The sequence below is a fragment of the Heteronotia binoei genome, chromosome 9 (genome assembly GCF_032191835.1).
Source record: "Heteronotia binoei isolate CCM8104 ecotype False Entrance Well chromosome 9, APGP_CSIRO_Hbin_v1, whole genome shotgun sequence".
NCBI lineage: Eukaryota > Metazoa > Chordata > Lepidosauria > Squamata > Gekkonidae > Heteronotia > Heteronotia binoei.
Window position 1 is genome coordinate 23,373,167 of NC_083231.1, and position 18,689 is coordinate 23,391,855.

An 18,689-nucleotide genomic window follows, 5' to 3' on the forward strand; every position below is an offset into this window, starting at 1 on the left:
CTATTAGAAACATCTGTCTATATTTCTTCCTTGTGAAACCTTACAAGACTTTGTTTGACACTTTTTTTGTGTATTATCTATTGCCTCTCCCCAGGTTCAAGCAGCTATTGTTTTGGTGGTGGTCAGTTTTGCCAGGTCACAGCCAACTTATGACAACTCCATGGGTTTTTCAAGTTAAGAGATATTCAGAAGTACTAACCAGGGCATCCAAGTACTAACCAGGGCTGACCCTAATTGTTTTATCCTTTCATACTTTTGGCCTCTGAACCAATACCACATTTCTATAAATCTTGTGGAATGGTAATAGTTTTCTGTTGAGGTCACAGCCAAGCCACATCTCTTGGGGGCTTGCATTATTGTTCCTCATGGCCTTGCTTTATTGTACCCCCATATAAATCGATCAATCATCTTCTTGGTTTTGGCTAGAAATTCTTTAGGGATCAATACTGAAGTGGCTGTGCAAAGAAAAAAAAAAACAGTGGTAGTACTTTCATCTTTCCTACTTCAATCCTACCCAACCATGACAGGTTGAGTTTGGACCATTTCTTTGAATCAGATTCTGGTCTCGCCCCCCCCCCTCCAAAACCAAATTTAGATTATCCTGAATGAATGTGTCCAGCTTTTCAGAAAGGTTGATTCCTACATAATATTTTTAGATTTCTGTGTAGCTCTTGGGTTGTCAACTTCCAAGTGGCATCTGAGTATTTCCCACCATTACAATTGATCTCCAGATGATCACGATCCGTTCCCCTGGTGAAAATGGCCGCTTTGGAAGGTGAATTTTATGGCATTATACCCTGCTGAAGTTCCTCTCCTCCCCACAGCCCTTCCTTCCAAGGATCCATCCCCAGAACCTCCAGGTATTTCCCACCCAAAGCTGGCAATCCTAGGTATGATTATTGCTTTTTCAACTTCTTTCTTCAGGTTAACACCCAACAATACCAATTTCTTGGTGTTTATTTTGTAGCCCTTGTCCCTCAAAATTCCCTTATATATAATCCCTTCAAGATTATATATAAAAATACTAGAAATTCCATAAGGCTGAGATTTCTTGCAGTCCCTCAGGATGGACCCATTATTTTAAGAGGGACTGCATTTCATGCTTTCCTTGTCAAACAAGTTTTGTTGTAAGAGCCTAGAAAATTAAAATATGGCTGTGGTAAATTATGAAGAAAGTAAAGAGTTTTGTGTGCATCTACACATAAGTGAATATACAGAGACTCATCTATACTTCAAGACTGAATTATAATAGGAACTTGGAATTAAAACTGTCTGCGTATGTGTTGGTTGACAGAGAGAGGTACTTGATTTATTCGTCACTGTTATAAATGGTCAGTGTGCATACCAGCCATTCTTTCTTTAGAGCAAAAGGTTTTTATTTGCAACTAAATTCTTGAGGATTTAAATAAGAATAATAACCTGTAAGCGTTGATTGAAATGCAAAATCTTATATTTCTTAAAATTAGGTACAGTATAATGGCTGCTGAGCCCCCCTCCCCCCGCAAAGCGGTCTTTCTTGCATATTATGCAACAAGTATGAAGTGAATGAGGAAGGAAGCGGCTCTCGTCAGGTATTGGAAGTTAAGCGTGGTCAGCACTTGGTTGAGGGACCTCCAAAGGAGACTCCGCAGAGGACGGCAATGGCAAACCACCTCTGCTTCTCAGTTTTCTTAAAAGTCCCTCACTGGGCTTGCCATAAATTGACTATGACTTGTCAGCACTTTACACACCCACATGAAGTGAATGAGAAGAACCAGGAACTGCCTAATCCAATTTAAGGCAGAACCAGTTCTCAAAATAGTTGCAGCTTCTGTCTTGAGTTATGATTCTTCCATCCCTCCCCCCCGCACCCAGGAGTTAAAGTGCTGCATGAATGGGTTGAGTATATATTCTATCCTGTCCACTCTACAATGCCCCCAGAATTAAATTTCTGTCGGGAATACTAATCTCATTAAAAGCATGTGCAGAAACTGAAAAGATTATATTTCTGTTATCTGACAATGATGCTCATGTGTTCTGTAGAGTCTCTTTGTCTGCCCTTGCAGCTAAGATGATAAGAGCAAGAGTAATTTCAAATGCTGTAACTTCTTGAGGTTGGCCTTTCTGGGGAACTTTTAAGGTGTTAATTGGAAACTTTGTTGTTCGGGTTCTGCTTTGTTTTGTAACGGCCAATGGCTATATACAATACATTTTTGACTGGCATTAGAACCCTAACCGTAAAATCCTATTTCTCCACCTTTTCCCCAGTGGAGTTTATCAGTTGTTTTGGCTCATTTAATACAACCACCATTTAAACCAATGGCTACTTATACTTTGTCTTTTTTTATCATACATAGTGGCATTCCTTGTAGTAATAACTTCAGCTTGCGGGATTAGTGAGTTACAGGCATTTCGGTGCGATCCTCCATTTCTTAAGGTGCACCCTGGTAAGGTGGTGCTCCACCCCAGTATAGAATTCCATCCTAAGATTGTTACAACATTTCATTTATCACAGGACATTTCCTTTCTGTTCCCCCCCACTCCATCCGCAGAGCGAGCCATGCATACCTTAGATATAAAAAGGGTTTTACTATTTCACATATATTGTACTACACAGTTTAGGAAAACAAATCATTTGTTTATTTCATATTCTGGTTCAAAAAAAGGAATGGCTATTTCTGCACAGTCCATTTCTCGCTGGGTGGCGTCACTGATTAAACTGGTGTATGAATCAACACAATTGCCTTGTGGGCTCATTCCACCAGGTCACAGGGTTCTTTGGCAGCATTATGAGCAGCAGAGGATGTGGCTGAGATTTGTAAGGCAGCAACTTGGTCTACACCCTCAACTTTCACCGGACATTACTCCATTAATGTAGACTTTTGAGGGGATGCTGTTGTGGGGAAAGCAGTTTTACAGTCACTGTTCAAATAAAGAGCTGTCTTTAGCCCACACTCTCCTCCAGAGTTGTCTTTTAAGCTTGCTAATCTCCTTTGTGGGACTGCACAGAAGGCACAAAGATGAAAACATGTTTGCACGTACCTGTGCTTGATGTTCATTCATTGAGGGTCTTCTGGGCAGGCACACATCCCTCCCTCCTTCCCCACTGTGGATTTCTTTCCCATGTCAGCAGTCAAAGGACTTAAGGAGAGAGTGCCTTCCCCTCCCCTCGTCATGGACCATTTGGGTGTGAAAACTCAAATGGCTCACTCTTTTCTCTCTGAGGGGAGGGGGAGCACTCACTCATAAGATTCTAGAAGCTTTTAGAACCTTCTCTTGTGACTAGCCTGCCTCCAGGCAGTTCCATGTGTGCCTGCACAGAAGACACTTGATGAACATCAGTTACAGGTAAGTGCAACTATGTTTTTCTTGTTGTAGGGTGATGTGTAAATAGAGTGTACTAAATAACTTTTTTTTAAAGAACATTATCTTCATCATGTCCATTATCTTCCATCATGCCCATTTGGGGAGTTGCAATTTAAATCTAAATTCTTTGCCATCTGCAACTGCTTTATTTTGGGGATCTGTATTATGCTTTTATTATTAACTTAATAGTAAATAATGTAAATTGTGTTGTTACATTGATGTAAGCCACCCTGAGCCCTGCTTGCAGGGAAGGGTGACCTAAAAGTTTAAATAATAAATAAATAAAAATTCTGTTTTGTTTGAGCCAGGTAGCATAATATTTTCACCTGCTTCATTGGCAGCCATTTTGTTTACCCTGATCTAGGAAGAAGGCTGTAGGGCTCACAGTTTTTCTTGCTGAAAGAAACTTGTTATAGATCTCTAAGCTTGTTTTGAGGGTCTCTGTGATTTTTGTACAGTTTTACCCATAAAATGGGGCCAGTTTAACAGTGTGGTGTGATTTATCAGCTGATCGTAGAATCATAGAGTTGGAAGGGACCTCCAAGGTAGGGTTGCCAAGTCCAATTCAAGAAATATCTAGGGACTTTGGGGGTGGAGCCAGGAGACATTGGGGGCAAAGCCAGAAACAAGGGTGTGACAAGCATAATTGAACTCCAAGGGAGTTCTGGCCATCACATTTAAAAGGACAGCACACCTTTTTTAAATGTCTTCCTTCCATAGGAAATAATGAAGGATAGGGGCACCTTCTTTTGGGGCTCATAGAATTGGACCCCCTGAGCATATCATTTTGAAACTTGGGGGGTACTTTGGGGAGAGGCACTAGATACAATACTGAAAATATGGTGTCTCTACCTCAAAAAACAGCTCCCCCAGAGCCCCCAAAACCTCAGATCAATTCCCCATTATACCCTATGAGAATCGATCTCCACATAGGGAATAATGAAGTGCTCAGCAGATGTTCCTCCCCCCCCACGTTTCTGGCGACTCTGAAGTGAGGGCTTGGCCTGTCTACTCACGAGTTGCAGCCAACTTCTTCCAAGTAACACAGACACTCCATCCCAAGAGGAAGCCTTTCCAATCAGAGACTGGAGCCTCTGGAGGGGGATAGTCACATGGTGGCTTTAGGGACAGGGCTTCCCCCCGCTGGCCAGCTGACTGGGGGCAGGGAGCAGCCTGGGAAAGTGGAAGAACCCCCGCTGGGACCTGGGGATTGGCAAGCCTACTCCAAGGTCATCTAGTCCAACCCCCTGTACAATGCAGGAAATTCACAAATACCGCCCCCCAAATTCACAGGATCTTCATTGCTGTCAGTAGTTACCCAAATCCTCCTTTGTCCCCTTTTTGAAGATGGGGACAACATTTGCCTGCCTCCATCTAGCCTCTGTTTAAAAATCTTCAAGGAAGGAGAGCCACCACTTCCTGAAGAAGCCTGTTCCACTGAGGAACTGCTCTAACGGTTAGGTTCTTCCTAATGTTGAGCTGGAAACTCTTTTGATTTAATTTTAGCCCATTGGTTCTGATCCTACCTCCTGGGGCCACAGAAAACCATTCCACACCATCCTCTATATGACAATCCTTCAAGTACTTGAAGACGGTGATCATATCACCTCTCAGCCACCTCCTCTCCAGGAGGAGGCATGCCTGGAACATGCCCAGCTCCTTCAACCTTTCTTCATAGGTCTCCAGATCCCTCACCATCTTTGTCGCCCTCCTCTGGACCCGTTCCAGCTTGTCTATATCCTTCTTAAAATGTGGTGCCCAAAACTGAACACAATACTCCAGGTGAGCTCTTACCAGAGCAGAGTAAAGTGATATCATTTCACGTGATCTGGACATCATACTTCTGTTGATACAGACCAAAATTGCATTTGCCTTTTTAGCCACCATATCACACTGTTGACTCATGTTCAGTGTATGGTCCACTAAGACCCCTAGATCCTTTTCGCACATACTACTGCTAAGACAGGTCTCCCCCATCCATGCACTGGATTTTTCCTACCTAAATGCAGAACTTTACATTTATCCCTGTTAAAATTCATTTTATTGGTTTTAGCCCAGTTTTCCAGCCTGTCAAGGTCATCCTGTATCCTGTTTCTGTCTTCTAATGTATTTGAAACCCCTCCCAATTTAGTATCATCTGCAAATTTAATAAGCATTCCCTCTATTCCTTCATCCAAATTATTTATAAAGATGTTGAACAAAACAGGTCCTAGGACAGATCCTTGAGGCACTCTACTTGTCACTCCTCTCCAACTGGATGAGGAATCATTCACAAGCACTCTTTGGGTGTGATCTGTCAACCAGTTACAGATCTGACTAATGGTAACAGGACCCAAACCACATTTTACCAACTTGTCAACAAGGATAGTATGTGGAACCTTATTAAAAGCATTACTGAAATCAAGATAAACTATGTCTACAGCATTCCCTGATCCAGCAAGGTAGTCACTTGCTCAAAAAAAGAGATCACGTTAGTCTGACATGACTTGTTCTTGAGAAATCCATGCTGGCTCTTAGAAATCACAGCCATCCTTTCTAAATGTTCCAGGACTGACTGTTTGATGATTTGTTCTAAAACTTTTCCAGGTATAGATGTCAAGCTGACAGGTTGGTAGTTACCTGGATCCTCCTTTTTCCTCTTCTTGAAGATGGGGACAACATTTGCCTGCCTCCAATCTTCCGGCACCTCTCCTGTTCTCCAAGAATTTTCAAAAATAATAGCCAGAGGCTCAGAAATTGCATCCGCAAGCTCTTTTAGTACACTTGGATGCAGTTCATCTGGCTCTGAGAACTCAGTTTCATTCAAAGAAACTAGGTGTTTATGTACTACTCCCATGTTGATCCTAAGTTGCAACTCCATACCCTCATTATACAGTATGTTCTATTTTTGCCATGTTGTGCACTGTTTCCCTCAGAAGTGAAGACTGAGGAAAAGCAGGAACTGAGCAGTTCCGCCCTCTCTTCATTACCTGTTACAATTTTACTTTCTTGCCCTCGCAATGGACCCATCATGTCCTTGCTCTTTTTTTTACTCTGAACATAAGAAAAGAACCCGTTTTTGTTGTTTTTAGCATCTTTGGCCAACCTAAGCTCATACTGAGCTTAAGCTTTCCTAACTTTTTCTCTACAAGCACTGGTGATTTGTTTATATTCATCCTTGGTTATAAGGTCCTCCCTCCAATTCCTAAAGGAGTCTTTTTTATTTCTCAAGTCTTTAGAGAGCTGTTTATGGAGGCACCTCAGTTTCTTTAGGCTTCTTCCATTTTTTCTTCTCATAGGAATTGTCTGTGATTGTGCTTTCAGTATTTCGCTTTTAAGAAACTCCCACCCCTCTTGAACCCCCTTCTTCCTAAGTATTTCTGACCATGGGATTTTACCCAGAATAGTTCTAAGTTTGTCAAAGTTTGCCTTTTTGAAGTTCAACCTATGTCTGTCTAAGTATAGCTTTTCCCTTCCCTGAGGTTGTAAATTTCAAAATCACATGGTCACTACTGCCCAGGGTGCCTACTCTTTCCACTTCATCAATCAGTTCTTCATTGTTGGTGAAAATTAAGTCCAAGATAGCAGATCCCCTTGTTTCCTTCTTCACTTTTTGGAAAAGCAAGTTGTCAGCAAGACAAGTCAGGAATCTATTTGACCTTTCCTTTTTAGCAGAGTTGGACTTCCAACAGATGTCTGAGTAACTGAAATTTCCCATGATCACTATGTCCCTTCTTTTGGAGAACTTTGCAATCTGTTGTAGGAGTATCTAATCCAAGTCCTCTGCCTGGCTTGGTTTCTATAGCAGACCCCTACCATAATATCACTGGTTTTTTTACTCCTTTTATTTTTACCCAGAGACTCTCAATTGAGCTGCCATGCTCAGATTCACATATTTCTTCACAAGTATATATCTCCTTCAATGATAGAGGAGGTGGGAGCAGATAACTCAGAGTTCAGGTAGCCATTTTGTGCAGCACCACACCATGACCACCCCCCCACCCCCGTATCCAAATCTATGTCAACAGTGCAGATGAAGGTAGTGTTGAAGGCATCGTTGGAGGAACAGAAGAGCACGTAGGTCTTGCTGGTGCCTGAGTTGCAAATCAGTATCATCTTGAAGAGCAGGTTGTAGGTTTTCTTTGCCATGGGGGACCCCCAAACTGTGTGCCTCTTCCTTGCCAGATACGCCATGCAGGCTGGACCTGCAAGTGGAGGGGGGAGGGGTACAAAATGGTGGCCCAGGCAGTGGCTTAGAAAGCAGGAGGGTGGCTGATAGAAGCAATAGCACTGCGGCACTCAGCTGGGCCTCCTCATAGGTCGAGGTGGCAGCAGTGGCTAAACCCAGCTTCTTGCCCTTCCTCAGCTTCGTCCCTCAGGCAATATGCCTGGTTGTGGTCCCTCTCTCATAGGCAGGCGGCATAACCATACTGACTCATTCTTGGGCTATCTCATTGCTGCACATCTGACTTTCCCATGGCTCAGCACGCTGACATTCCACTCGTTTGGCTTTCATTAATGGAGTAGGAAAAACGGTCCCTTGCATCACCCTGAAGATATACCTAGGATAGAAAAAGAGTAGGGAAAGTTGTAAATAAAGGTGAATTCAGTGTAACACTTTAGTATGAGGCCTTGGGGAAACGTACTGTTCTGACCTGAGAGAAAATAATTTCTGTATCCTTGCGGTTATAACTACCATTCTCTCAGGAGGAAGTGGATAAGACTCTGGCAACTGTAAAGCCCACCACATGCCTCTTTGACCCTTGCCCATCATTGCTGGTTAAAGCCTGTGGCAATGAGGTGCGGGTTTCCCCTGAAGATTATTATCAACATGTCCCTCTTGATGGGGACTTTCCCAGGGGCCTTGAAAGAAGCAGTGGTCCGCCTTCTCCTGAACAAACCATCCTTGGACCCTATGGTCCTCACAAATTACCGCCCAGTCTCAAATTTATCATTTCTGGGCAAGGGAGTAGAGCGGGCAGTGGCGACACAGCTGCAGGCTTTCTTGGAGGAAGCTGACATCCTGGTTTCTGCCCAGCCCATGGGACAGAGACGGTGTTGGTTGCCTTAATGGATGATCTTCAAGGGCATCTGGATCGATGTCTTCGGAGTGCTTATAGCAGGGGTGGCTAAACTGTGGCTCGGGAGCCACATGTGGCTCTTTCACACATATTGTGTGGCTCTCAAAGCCCTCACCGCCCATCGGCCAGCATGGAAAAGGCATTTCTCTCATTAAATTGCTTCTCCAAGCCAAGTCAGCCAGTGGCTTGAAGAATTAATTTAAAGTTAAAATTGTTTTCTTTCCACCTCTCTCCCCATCTTCCTTCGTTCTCTCAGACATCTGGCATTCATGTCTTGTGGCTCTCAATCATCTGATGTTTAGTCTATGTGGCTCTTACGTTACACAAGTTTGGCCACCTCTGGCTTATAGTAACTAATTTCCCTCAAATACATGGGGAAAGTTGCATGTCACCTACAATAGTGCTGTTTGCTTCATGCCACTTCACACACTATTGTAAGACATAAACCTAAGATATGGCTTTGAGTCTAAATGCACCTTAAAGACCAACAAGATGTCCAGGGTATAAGCTTTTGAGAGTCCACCCTCTCTTTGTCAGAAAGCTCTTCTACTGCAGGCCAACACTAAAAGCGTAAAGCGTGAATGGGAGAAGCAGGTGTTTTAGAACAGAGGCACACTTTACAAAGAGCTGGGATTGGCTGTGGCCATAACTCCCTGTTGAGTTTATACTCTGTGACTGACTCAGATCTATTGCAGTGTAATACAGGAAGCAAAGGCAAAAGAACCACAGTGCACCAGGTCACACAGAAATGAAATTGCTTTCTATCCCAAAGAGTTCTGGATCAGAACTAGTAAAATACCTGGGAAACAGAGCCACCACTGTCGACATGATGCAAACCAAGAAGAACCTTGGATCAGCCAGGTGCCTCTGCATGATCCAGTATGGGTTGGCTGGTGGGTTGCAGAGAATGCAGGAAGCTCCAAAGACGACAGCGAAGAAGAAATACAGGGCCACACTTCCCAAGATAGCAACCTCATGTATCCAATTCTATTTTTTTTAAAAAAAGAACAAGTGTATTAAGACCTGCTTCTCTCTGGTGTGAGAGATGAGAAGAAAGCCAGAAATATGTTTAGACTGCCATGTCTAATTATGGGTAACCCTCTCTCTGGTTCTCTCTGGTGTGTGAGATGAGAAGAAAGCCAGAAATATGTTTAGACTTCCATGTCTAATTATGGGTAACCCTCCATTGATATGGCTGGAATTTACCCACAAATCAATATGTTGAATAATGGATTCTACAAAACTGAGAGAGTGAGATGGAGTTAGTCAAGACCTCTTAAATTGTCATTCAGGGACCAAGCAGTTGTTTTGTGAGATCAGGCCTGATTCTCACATTCCTTTTATATACGGTGAAGTTCTCACAGTAAACGCTGTTTGAGTGGGTGCTTGTGTGGCTAGCTGATATGCCTGCCACATTTGAACTGCCAAAGCCTATCTGCTGTGGTACTGAAATACGAGGGTATATTTCAATCAACACATTCATGATGTTACTGGTAAAAGTACATTTTGTACTAATCTTTGCCAACCCAAGAATACTGTGTGAATTAAGCCTTCAAATGAATGAAAAATATACTCACCACAGATTTGCTTTCAATCAGAAGGTGTAGCAGTATTATAAAGAAGATAGAAGTGTTCAGAGGTCCCCCAAAGGAAAAGATGTCTATATCAGAACCAGCATATGTCTGCAAAGGAACAAGAAGTTTGTATTTTCTTGCCTCTAGTCCCACAAAAGTCCATACAGCTCTTTCAACTTTTTTCTACTTTTCTTCTCACTAATATCTAGTAAGAAGGGACCGTCTCTCCCCATATGTCCCTCATAGAGCCTAGTGCTCTGCTGACCAACATTTGCTAAAGTGTATGGAATAGTAAATACAGCAAAACAACAACAACAACAAATACCATGGTAAAGTGTGCAGAATTTTCTTGGTGCTTTAAAAATAAACCTATTATTACAAAAGCCATTTAGATGAAGAAGATAAGAAGATATTGGATTTATATTCCACCTTCCACTCCGAATCTGAGTCTCAGAGCGGCTCACAATCTCCTTTACCTCCCACCCCACAACAGACACCCTGTGAGGTAGGTGGGGCTGAGAGGGCTCTCACAGCAGCTGCCCTTTCAAGGACAACCTCTGCCAGAGCTATGGCTGACCCAAGGCCATTCCAGCAGGTGCAAGTGGAGGAGTGGGGAATCAAACCTGGTTCTCCCAGATAAGAGTCCGCACACTTAACTACTACACCAGGGGTGGCCAACGGTAGCTCTCCAGATGTTTTTTGCCTACAATTCCCATCAGCCCCAGCCATTGGCCATGGTGACTGGGGCTGATGAGAGTTGTAGGCAAAAAATATCTGGAGAGCTACCATTGGCCACCCCTGCACTACACCAAACTGGCTCTCTTATTAATATACTATTACTATAATAATATACTATTACTTATTATCCTATAGGAAATCACAAATAATTGATAAAGTCAACAATTCTAAACACATATAGTTCCAAATTTATGAAGAAAAGCCGTCACAGATTTATCTGGAAAAATATTACAGTTTATCAAAAAAATCACAATTCATTCACCAAAAAAAAAAAAAAAATACAAATTCATTAATCAGAAGAAGAATTCAGTTAAGAAGAAAGAGGGATCCTGGCCAACGCCATGCTGGGAATTATTAGGAAGGGGATTGAAAACAAATCAGCCTGTATCATAATGCCCCTGTATAAATCGATGGTGCGGTCTCATCTGGAGTACTGTGTGCAGTTCTGGTCGCCGCACCTCAAAAAGGATATTATAGCATTGGAGAAAGTCCAGAGAAGGGCAACTAGAATGATTAAAGGGCTGGAGCACTTTCCCTATGAAGAAAGGTTGAAACGCTTGGGACTCTTTAGCTTGGAGAAACGTCGACTGCGGGGTGACAGAGGTTTACAAGATAATGCATGGGATGGAGAAAGTAGAGAAAGAAGTACTTTTCTCCCTTTCTCACAATACAAGAACTCCTGGGCATTCGATGAAATTGCTGAGCAGAAAGGTTAAAACGGATAAAAGGAAGTACTTCTTCACCCAAAGGGTGATTAACATGTGGAATTCACTGCCACAGGAGGTGGTGGCGGCCACAAGTATAGCCACCTTCAAGAGGGGTTTAGATAAAAATATGGAGCACAGGTCCATCAGTGGCTATTAGCCACAGTGTATGTGTGTATATAAAATTTTTTGCCACTGTGTGACACAGAGTATTGGACTGGATGGGCCGTTGGCCTGATCCAACATGGCTTCTCTTATGTTATTATGTTCTGGGTACATTCACACTGATTTCAATTATCTTCCTCTGTGTAATACAGTATGATTAAAGACAATGTACATAATGACCAACATTTGCTGGCTGTCCCCAGCCCAAAGGACATCTGCTTAGCCTTGACCAGGGCCGCCTTCTCTGCCCTGGCCCCTGCTGGTGGGACATGCTCCTGCCTGAGGTCAGGGCCTTGCAAGATCTACTACAGTTTCCAGGGCCTATAAAATGGAGCTGTTCCACCAGGCCTTTAATTGAGGTGGCGGACCCCAATCATCTGGCCTTCCTTGCTGGAAACTGCCCTATTATATTTGCCCATGTAAAAAGATGTTACTATTGCTTCTGCCGTAACTCTATGTTTTGTTATCTATCAGCTTTGCTTATAAATTAATGTACAGTTTTGCCATCTTTTAAATGGTTTTCAGCGATTTGTTAAAATAATTTTTAATGGTTTTGTAAAAGCTGTTGTTACTGCCCCGCCCCCACGCAAAGCCCACTTGCAGGGAGGTTGGGATATAAATCCAGCAAAATCAAAATAAATACATAATAGTTGAAGGATATTTGAAGGTTTAGAGTTAACAAACTTAGAGCTAACAAAAATATTTTATATTTCCTGAATGTTCTCAATGCTGTTAGTTCTATCAATTTTAGGGTTTTAGAGTTTTTTGTACTTTAAAAAAAAATATCAACTAATATGGAGTTGAACCTGTTCCACTAATGTTGGCATCTTTCTCTGCTTTAAGGTGACCTCCCTTATACAAGAGACTCTAACTTTTGCTGATTCAGTAGCTGTTTTTTTGCCATCAAATCATCGCTGACTTATGGTGACCCAGTAGGGCTTTTGAGCAAGAGACATTCAGGGGTGGTTTGCCATTGCCTGCCTCCACGTCACGACCCTGCTAATTCCTGGAGGTCTCCCATCCAAACACTATTCAGGGCCGACCCTGGTTAGCTCCTGACACCCAGCAAGATCGAGGTAGCCTGGGCTATTCAGGCAAAATTGGCTCTGTTTGATATTTAGAACAAGGCTGGAAGAGCACAAGACAACAGCAGTGTACTTTCCCAAAACTTACCATGTAAGAGATGAAAAAGCAAGCCAGGCTTTGATAAATGGCATCTATCAAGTTGATGAAGAAGACTGAGGATACATAAGGCTGAAAAAGAAACATGGGAGAAAACACATCCTTGGCTTTAGGTAGATACACAATTAAATAATTTTTGGAGGGAAAACGACACCTTCTGATGTGGCTAAGGCTACTGAGCTTTCAAAAGTTATGCTCAGAAGTCCTGTACAACAGTACAGAAGAGTTCAGCCTCCAGTGAAACTCAGACCAGAGTGCTGCTTATCAAATAACAGACATGACAAACCATGTTTCAAACAAACAAAACTAAATAGAAACATGTTGTTGGCACACAAAAACACAGACTTTAAGTTGCACAACCAGGATAAGAAATTGTCCCAGTCAGAAAGAGCTTGCTTTGTCTGTTTACCAACAGAAACTAATTTAGTAAAAGAACTTTTCTTCGCCTATTCTATATTACCAAGAGTTGCACGTGGACTGCACACAAGACAATGTGAAATCTGTACACAAAGACTGTGCCATCAGGGCTCAGTTTTTGTGATGATGATTCCCCTATCCCGCAAGTGGACTGAATCCATAAAACAACACAAGCAATAAAACAATGAATGGCAACAATAGATAGCAGCAGAAAACCCAGGACTCTTATCAGGTGGATATAGGTACCAAAGGGAACTCCAGTGCTGAAATAGCATTTGGAGCAGCAGGGCACTGTGAAAGGGGCCATAAAAACAGGAGAGGCTGGAATGGTTGAATGTCCACCTCCTCAGCCAAAAGGCTGTTTGAGCAGATCCACTTTACAGGCCTTGAAGGTGGTAATAAGTCCAGCAGGGCCCTGGTCTTGGGTGGGAGTATGTTCCATCAGGTTGGGGCAAGGGGCAAAAAAGCCATTGCCCTGGTTGAGCCTAAGCAGATGTCCCTTGGGCTGGGGATCACCAGGAGGTGTTAGCTGGAAGAGCGTAAAGCTCTGGGGCTCATATGGGGAAAGGCAGTTCCAAAGGTATGGTGGTCTCAGGCTGCATAGGGCTTCAAGACCATAACCTTGAACTGGAGCTGGTATTCAATTGACAGCCAGTGCAGTTGGCGCAGTACTGGCTGAATGCATGCCTGCAAAGGCACTGCTGTCAGCAAGCGTAATGCTGCATTCTGTACTAGCTGCAGTTTCCAGATCAGACCTAAAGGTAGCCCTGCGTAGAGTGAGTTACAGTAATCCAGCCTGGAAGTAATTGCGTAGATCACTCTAGCTATATCCTACATGAAGCCCTCCATCTCTACTGCTCACCTGCTGTGCCATTTTGGCCAAATAATTGCACCTCAGTTGCCCTTCCTATTTAATGTATCTAGTCTAGTGGCCTCCAGGACAGTTCCAGGCTGACTTTCACTGAGTGTACAACGAGGCCCACATCTCTGCCAAAGCTTCCTTCTGTATGAAACATAAATAAGCAACAGCAGTTCATGGGGAAGCTAGTGAAAACAGCTACTCTCTTCAGGCCACCTAGATAGAGGCCTAGTGGCTAGGAAAGGAAAGGTCCCCTGTGCAAGCACCAGTCGATTCCGACTCTGGGGTGACGTTGCTTTCACAACGTTTTCACGGCAGACTTTTTACGGGGTGGTTTGCCATTGCCTTCTCCAGTCTTTTACACTTCCCCCCCCCCCCCCCAGCAAGCTGGGTACTCATTTTACCGACCTCAGAAGGATGGAAGGCTGAGCCAACCTTGGGCCGGCTACCTGAAAACCCAGCTTCCGCCGGAATCGAACTCAGGTTGTGAGCAGAGAGTTCAGACCACAGTACTGCAGCTTTACCACTCTGCGCCACGGGGCCGCAATCTAGTGGCTAGAGGCCACTGGTAACTGGCTAGAGGCCTAGTGAAATACTGCTTTTCATTTCCACATCCAGACCACAGGATTTGAAGAAGGGAGTATGTGTGTGGGAGACTAGTCAGGTTCAACTGAGGAGGAACAGGCAACACAATACCAAGGGCATTTGGGCCAACCCAGAGAGTACCTCAGATCTCTGACCAGGCTTGTAAAGTTCTGGTATGCGGAGAAGGATGTTTGCAGATACATCTTTGTCCAAAACACCGTAAATGATGGGTGGCACTGATGTGAAGAGAAGATTGAAAAAAACCAGACTCCACTGGTCAATCATGGCTATTCCTGAAAACCCATTGAAGAACTGATACCAGAACAGGATGCCTATGTATGCCTGTTAAGATAAAAGGGGACAACGAAAGGGGAAAAGAGATAAATTGAGGCTTGTCAGTCTAAAGGTCCAAGTGGGGGATCCCCCAGTTTTGCAGCTCCTCCACATCAGCAGCCAGTTGGGACAAAGGTTTCAAAAGTAGTTCATAAGATTAAACACATTCTGAATATGGCAGTATTTTCAAAAATGGATCCTCTTCAAAACCTTAGAACAGCAAGGAAAGGACTGTTTATGTATTTTAAAAATATTTATCTTTTGCTTTTCCTTTGTGGCTCAAGGTGACTCACAATATCATAAAGGCCATTTACCCTGCCTCCCCCCCTCCAATCAAATACATGCAGCTTAAACTCAATCAAAAACTAGTGCGAATAAAGCTAGGGGCTCCTCTTTTTTCAGTACCCAGTCCCTATGACTTGATTCTTTTATGATAGAAGATGGACTACATTGCATCTTTATCCCACTTTTCTATTCTGTTCTATTCTGGTTAGAATACAAAGTGGAAAAAGGAGCCATGACTATGAGCTAAGCTGAACTGAAGGTGGATAGAAAGTCAATGATGTCTGCTTGAAAATAATCTCCAAGGTCGCTCTCCCATGTGCAGAGGTGTTTGGCTAGAGCCTCCAGTTGTGCTATATGCTAATCATTACCAGCACCCCCTCCAAACTCACATGGTTCCTCAACGCAGCACGAGCCCATGGAAAGCTAGCGTGCTGCAGTGTCGAGCTAGGACCGAGGAGAGTTGGGTTCAGATCCCACTTACCTGATGCTTCGACATAAATCCATGCGTGTTTAAACTTTTAAGAGCCGTGATTAGAAATTGTCAGCCTGTCTCAGACATACTCCCTCAGTGAAAAGCTACAGAAAAGGTCCCTTTGGCATGCTGAGGTTTCTTACGAACGAAGAAGCCCGATTGTCACAATCCCTTATTAATGCTGACAGACAATTGCATTTCTGGCACAGACCATTTTTAATTGATTATTAAATGCCTCTGGAGCAGTGACCCTCAACCCCAGACAGATGGGCAGAAGCAATTTCTGCTGTCAGAGTCTGGATTCTGAGCCTGCTAGTCCCCCATTCCTGCTCATGAACATTAAGCGGCAGTTCCCTGGGTCCACAGTCCACGCTGTTCCTGTTAGCAACGTACCAAATTCTTGTAGAAAAAATAAAGGACCATGTTGGCCAGTCGATGGTAACACCAGTGGCCGTGAACAAGCAGCAGTTTGTTGAGGTGTTTGAACTGAGAAACTGCAAAATCACTTGCCATCACAGCCTGAAAACAAGCACAAAGGGAATGAAAGGCTACAGCTACCACAGAAAGGGCAACAACAACTGTGTAGTAACAACAACTATGTAGTAGCTTGACTAGCATTTATCTTGCCCTGAACTAGTTCCCTTATTTAGAAGAAGATGATGATGATATTGGATTTATATCCCGCCCTCCACTCCGAAGAGTCTCAGAGCGGCTCACAATCTCCTTTATCTTCCTCCCCCACAACAGACACCCTGTGAGGTGGGTGGGGCTGGGGAGGGCTCTCACAGCAGCTGCCCTTTCAAGGACAACCTCTGCCAGAGCTATGGCTGACCCAAGGCCATGCTAGCAGGTGCAAGTGGAGGAGTGGGGAATCAAACCCGGTTCTCCCAGATAAGAGTCCGCACACTTAACCACTACACCAAACTGGCTCTCCAGTTTAATACAACCTCTGCCAGTTGATTTCTCAAATCAAAATAACCCATTAGAGCTTTTCTCCTTTTTTCCTTAGTCATCAAACCTCACTAATCAGTGAATCAGTAGATAAAGAAGTAACTATCAGTTAACCCAGCCCTCTCTATCTTTCTGCCTCAGCATCATATTTTCCATTATCTCTGTCCCTTCCTCACCTTCTCTTCTTCCCTTCAACACTTCTCTCAGGTAACAATCATTACAGTACTTCAACAATCATTGTTACAGTAACAATCATTACAGTACTTTATTATTCATTAATTTCCAACTAAGACCCTCTAAGTATTTATTCTTGGTCATTTTTTCTATTCATGGAAATGATCAATTCATTAAATCATGATAACACTGCATTCACACTCATGATTTCAGCCATTTTGGTGCCTCAGAGATTATCGAAATTGTGGTACCCTTGTGACTACTGTTCAGTGCTCTGATAAGCCAATGATTGCTGTTAATGGAAAAGCTGCCTGTAATTATTTGAATTTATATATGTGTGTTCCTTTAATTGTTGGCAAGTTGCAGTAGAGAAAGGGGCGTGTGAAAGAAGGGGAATGAGTGAGTGAGGTTATTGGTTGGTGACTGAGAGAGTGTGGGAGAAGCTAAGAAGTATGTGTGTGGTGGGTGGGGGGGGGAGAGAGAGAGAGAGAAGTCAATCAGCAGTTAACTCTCAGCAGAGTGATAGTAGTTAATAGTCAGTTGTGGTCAGTCAGCAGTCTACAGAGTCTGAGAAGTAGTCTTCTAACTAGAATTTCATACTAGTGAAAGGCATTAAGAGTCTAAAAATTAGGGGCTAGAGAGAGCGCCAAAATATTGTCATAGTATCATAGGAGTGTGAGAGACAGAAGCTGTCAGAGAGTTGTGTTAGGAAGAGAAAGGAGGATTTGAGAGTGAGGAGTGTGTGAAGTGACAGAGTGACACCTCAAGTCAGAAATCATTATTATTCACTGAAGAATTAAACTATAAACATCTCGAAACCAATACACTTATATGCAAATAAAGTTTTATTTTGTTTTATACTAACCTGGAGTCCTACTCTTTTAAAATATAAGAGTCTCATCCTCAGGGCCACATAGTCCAACGAAGAAGCCTTAGAGCTATATGGCTTCCAGGGCACTTATAACTGAACAGCTAAGTATGGTGACTTAAACCAGGAGATTGGGGTTCAAATCCCTGCTCATTGGTTCTTCAACGGACCAGCCACACACTCTCAGCCTAGCCTAGATTACAGGGCTGTTTTTGAGGGTTACAGACAGTAACTTCTGTATACCCTGATAAGGTGAGGAATTTTTAAAAATGCTATTCTGTGGACCTGGGGGCCTTTTGGCACAGGATACCAAATACCCAGCCCTTGATCCCACTAACAAATATATTGGGCTTCATGGTTCCTAGTGAAACAGATTAAAAAAACAAACAAAACATTGCTGCTTTTTACGGTTTCGTTAGTCTTTCCTACCTGCATGCCTTCTTGGCCAGAAATTCCAATTCCCACATCAGCAACCTGGATCATGCTGACGTCATTGGCACCATCACCTTCTCAGAAAGAGAGGGAAAGTCACATGAAAAAAAGTCTTTGGAGCACTGTACACAGACAATACTGAAAGCATCTTGTAGTCAAATCAGAGCATCCAGGCTTATGGACACATAGGTTTTGCACAGTGGTAGGTTGGCAGCTCAGAATGTGGAAGGAGTAGGACATATTACTAATGAAAAATAGAGACAGTCCTAGGCCTACAAAGGATCTAGCTACATGTTATGTTCAGTACATGTAACAGAACTCTATTGTCCTTAAAAGAAAAACAATATTGATTTCAGAGCAAAGTTTGAGCCATTTCCCCCAGGAGTAAAGTGCCATTTTCCCTAGGAGTAAAGAGATTTTAAACTCTAATAAACGAGTTATATATTGCTCCTTTACAAGCAAAATGCACTGGAAGGGTCAAGCGGGCCTTCTTTTCTTCCAAGTGTAAGGAGATGCTCTCTTCTAACAGGCAAAGGGCTGTGTGA

General features: G+C 43.1%; 1 protein-coding gene across 1 annotated transcript in view; it reads right to left on the minus strand.

Annotated features, from left to right (window-relative positions):
- Positions 1–7,154: 7,154 nt before the first annotated feature.
- The window catches only part of ATP10D (ATPase phospholipid transporting 10D (putative)), a 48,242-nt gene continuing 36,707 nt past the window's right edge, over positions 7,155–18,689 (minus strand). The window contains exons 15-21 of the mRNA XM_060247360.1: positions 18,142–18,218; positions 16,113–16,238; positions 14,771–14,971; positions 12,760–12,840; positions 9,983–10,087; positions 9,205–9,392; positions 7,155–7,886 (exon numbers count right to left, since the gene is read on the minus strand). Coding sequence (XP_060103343.1) covers positions 7,760–7,886; positions 9,205–9,392; positions 9,983–10,087; positions 12,760–12,840; positions 14,771–14,971; positions 16,113–16,238; positions 18,142–18,218 — 905 coding nt within the window. The 3' untranslated portion in view covers positions 7,155–7,759. The remainder of the gene's footprint in view (positions 7,887–9,204; positions 9,393–9,982; positions 10,088–12,759; positions 12,841–14,770; positions 14,972–16,112; positions 16,239–18,141; positions 18,219–18,689) is intronic.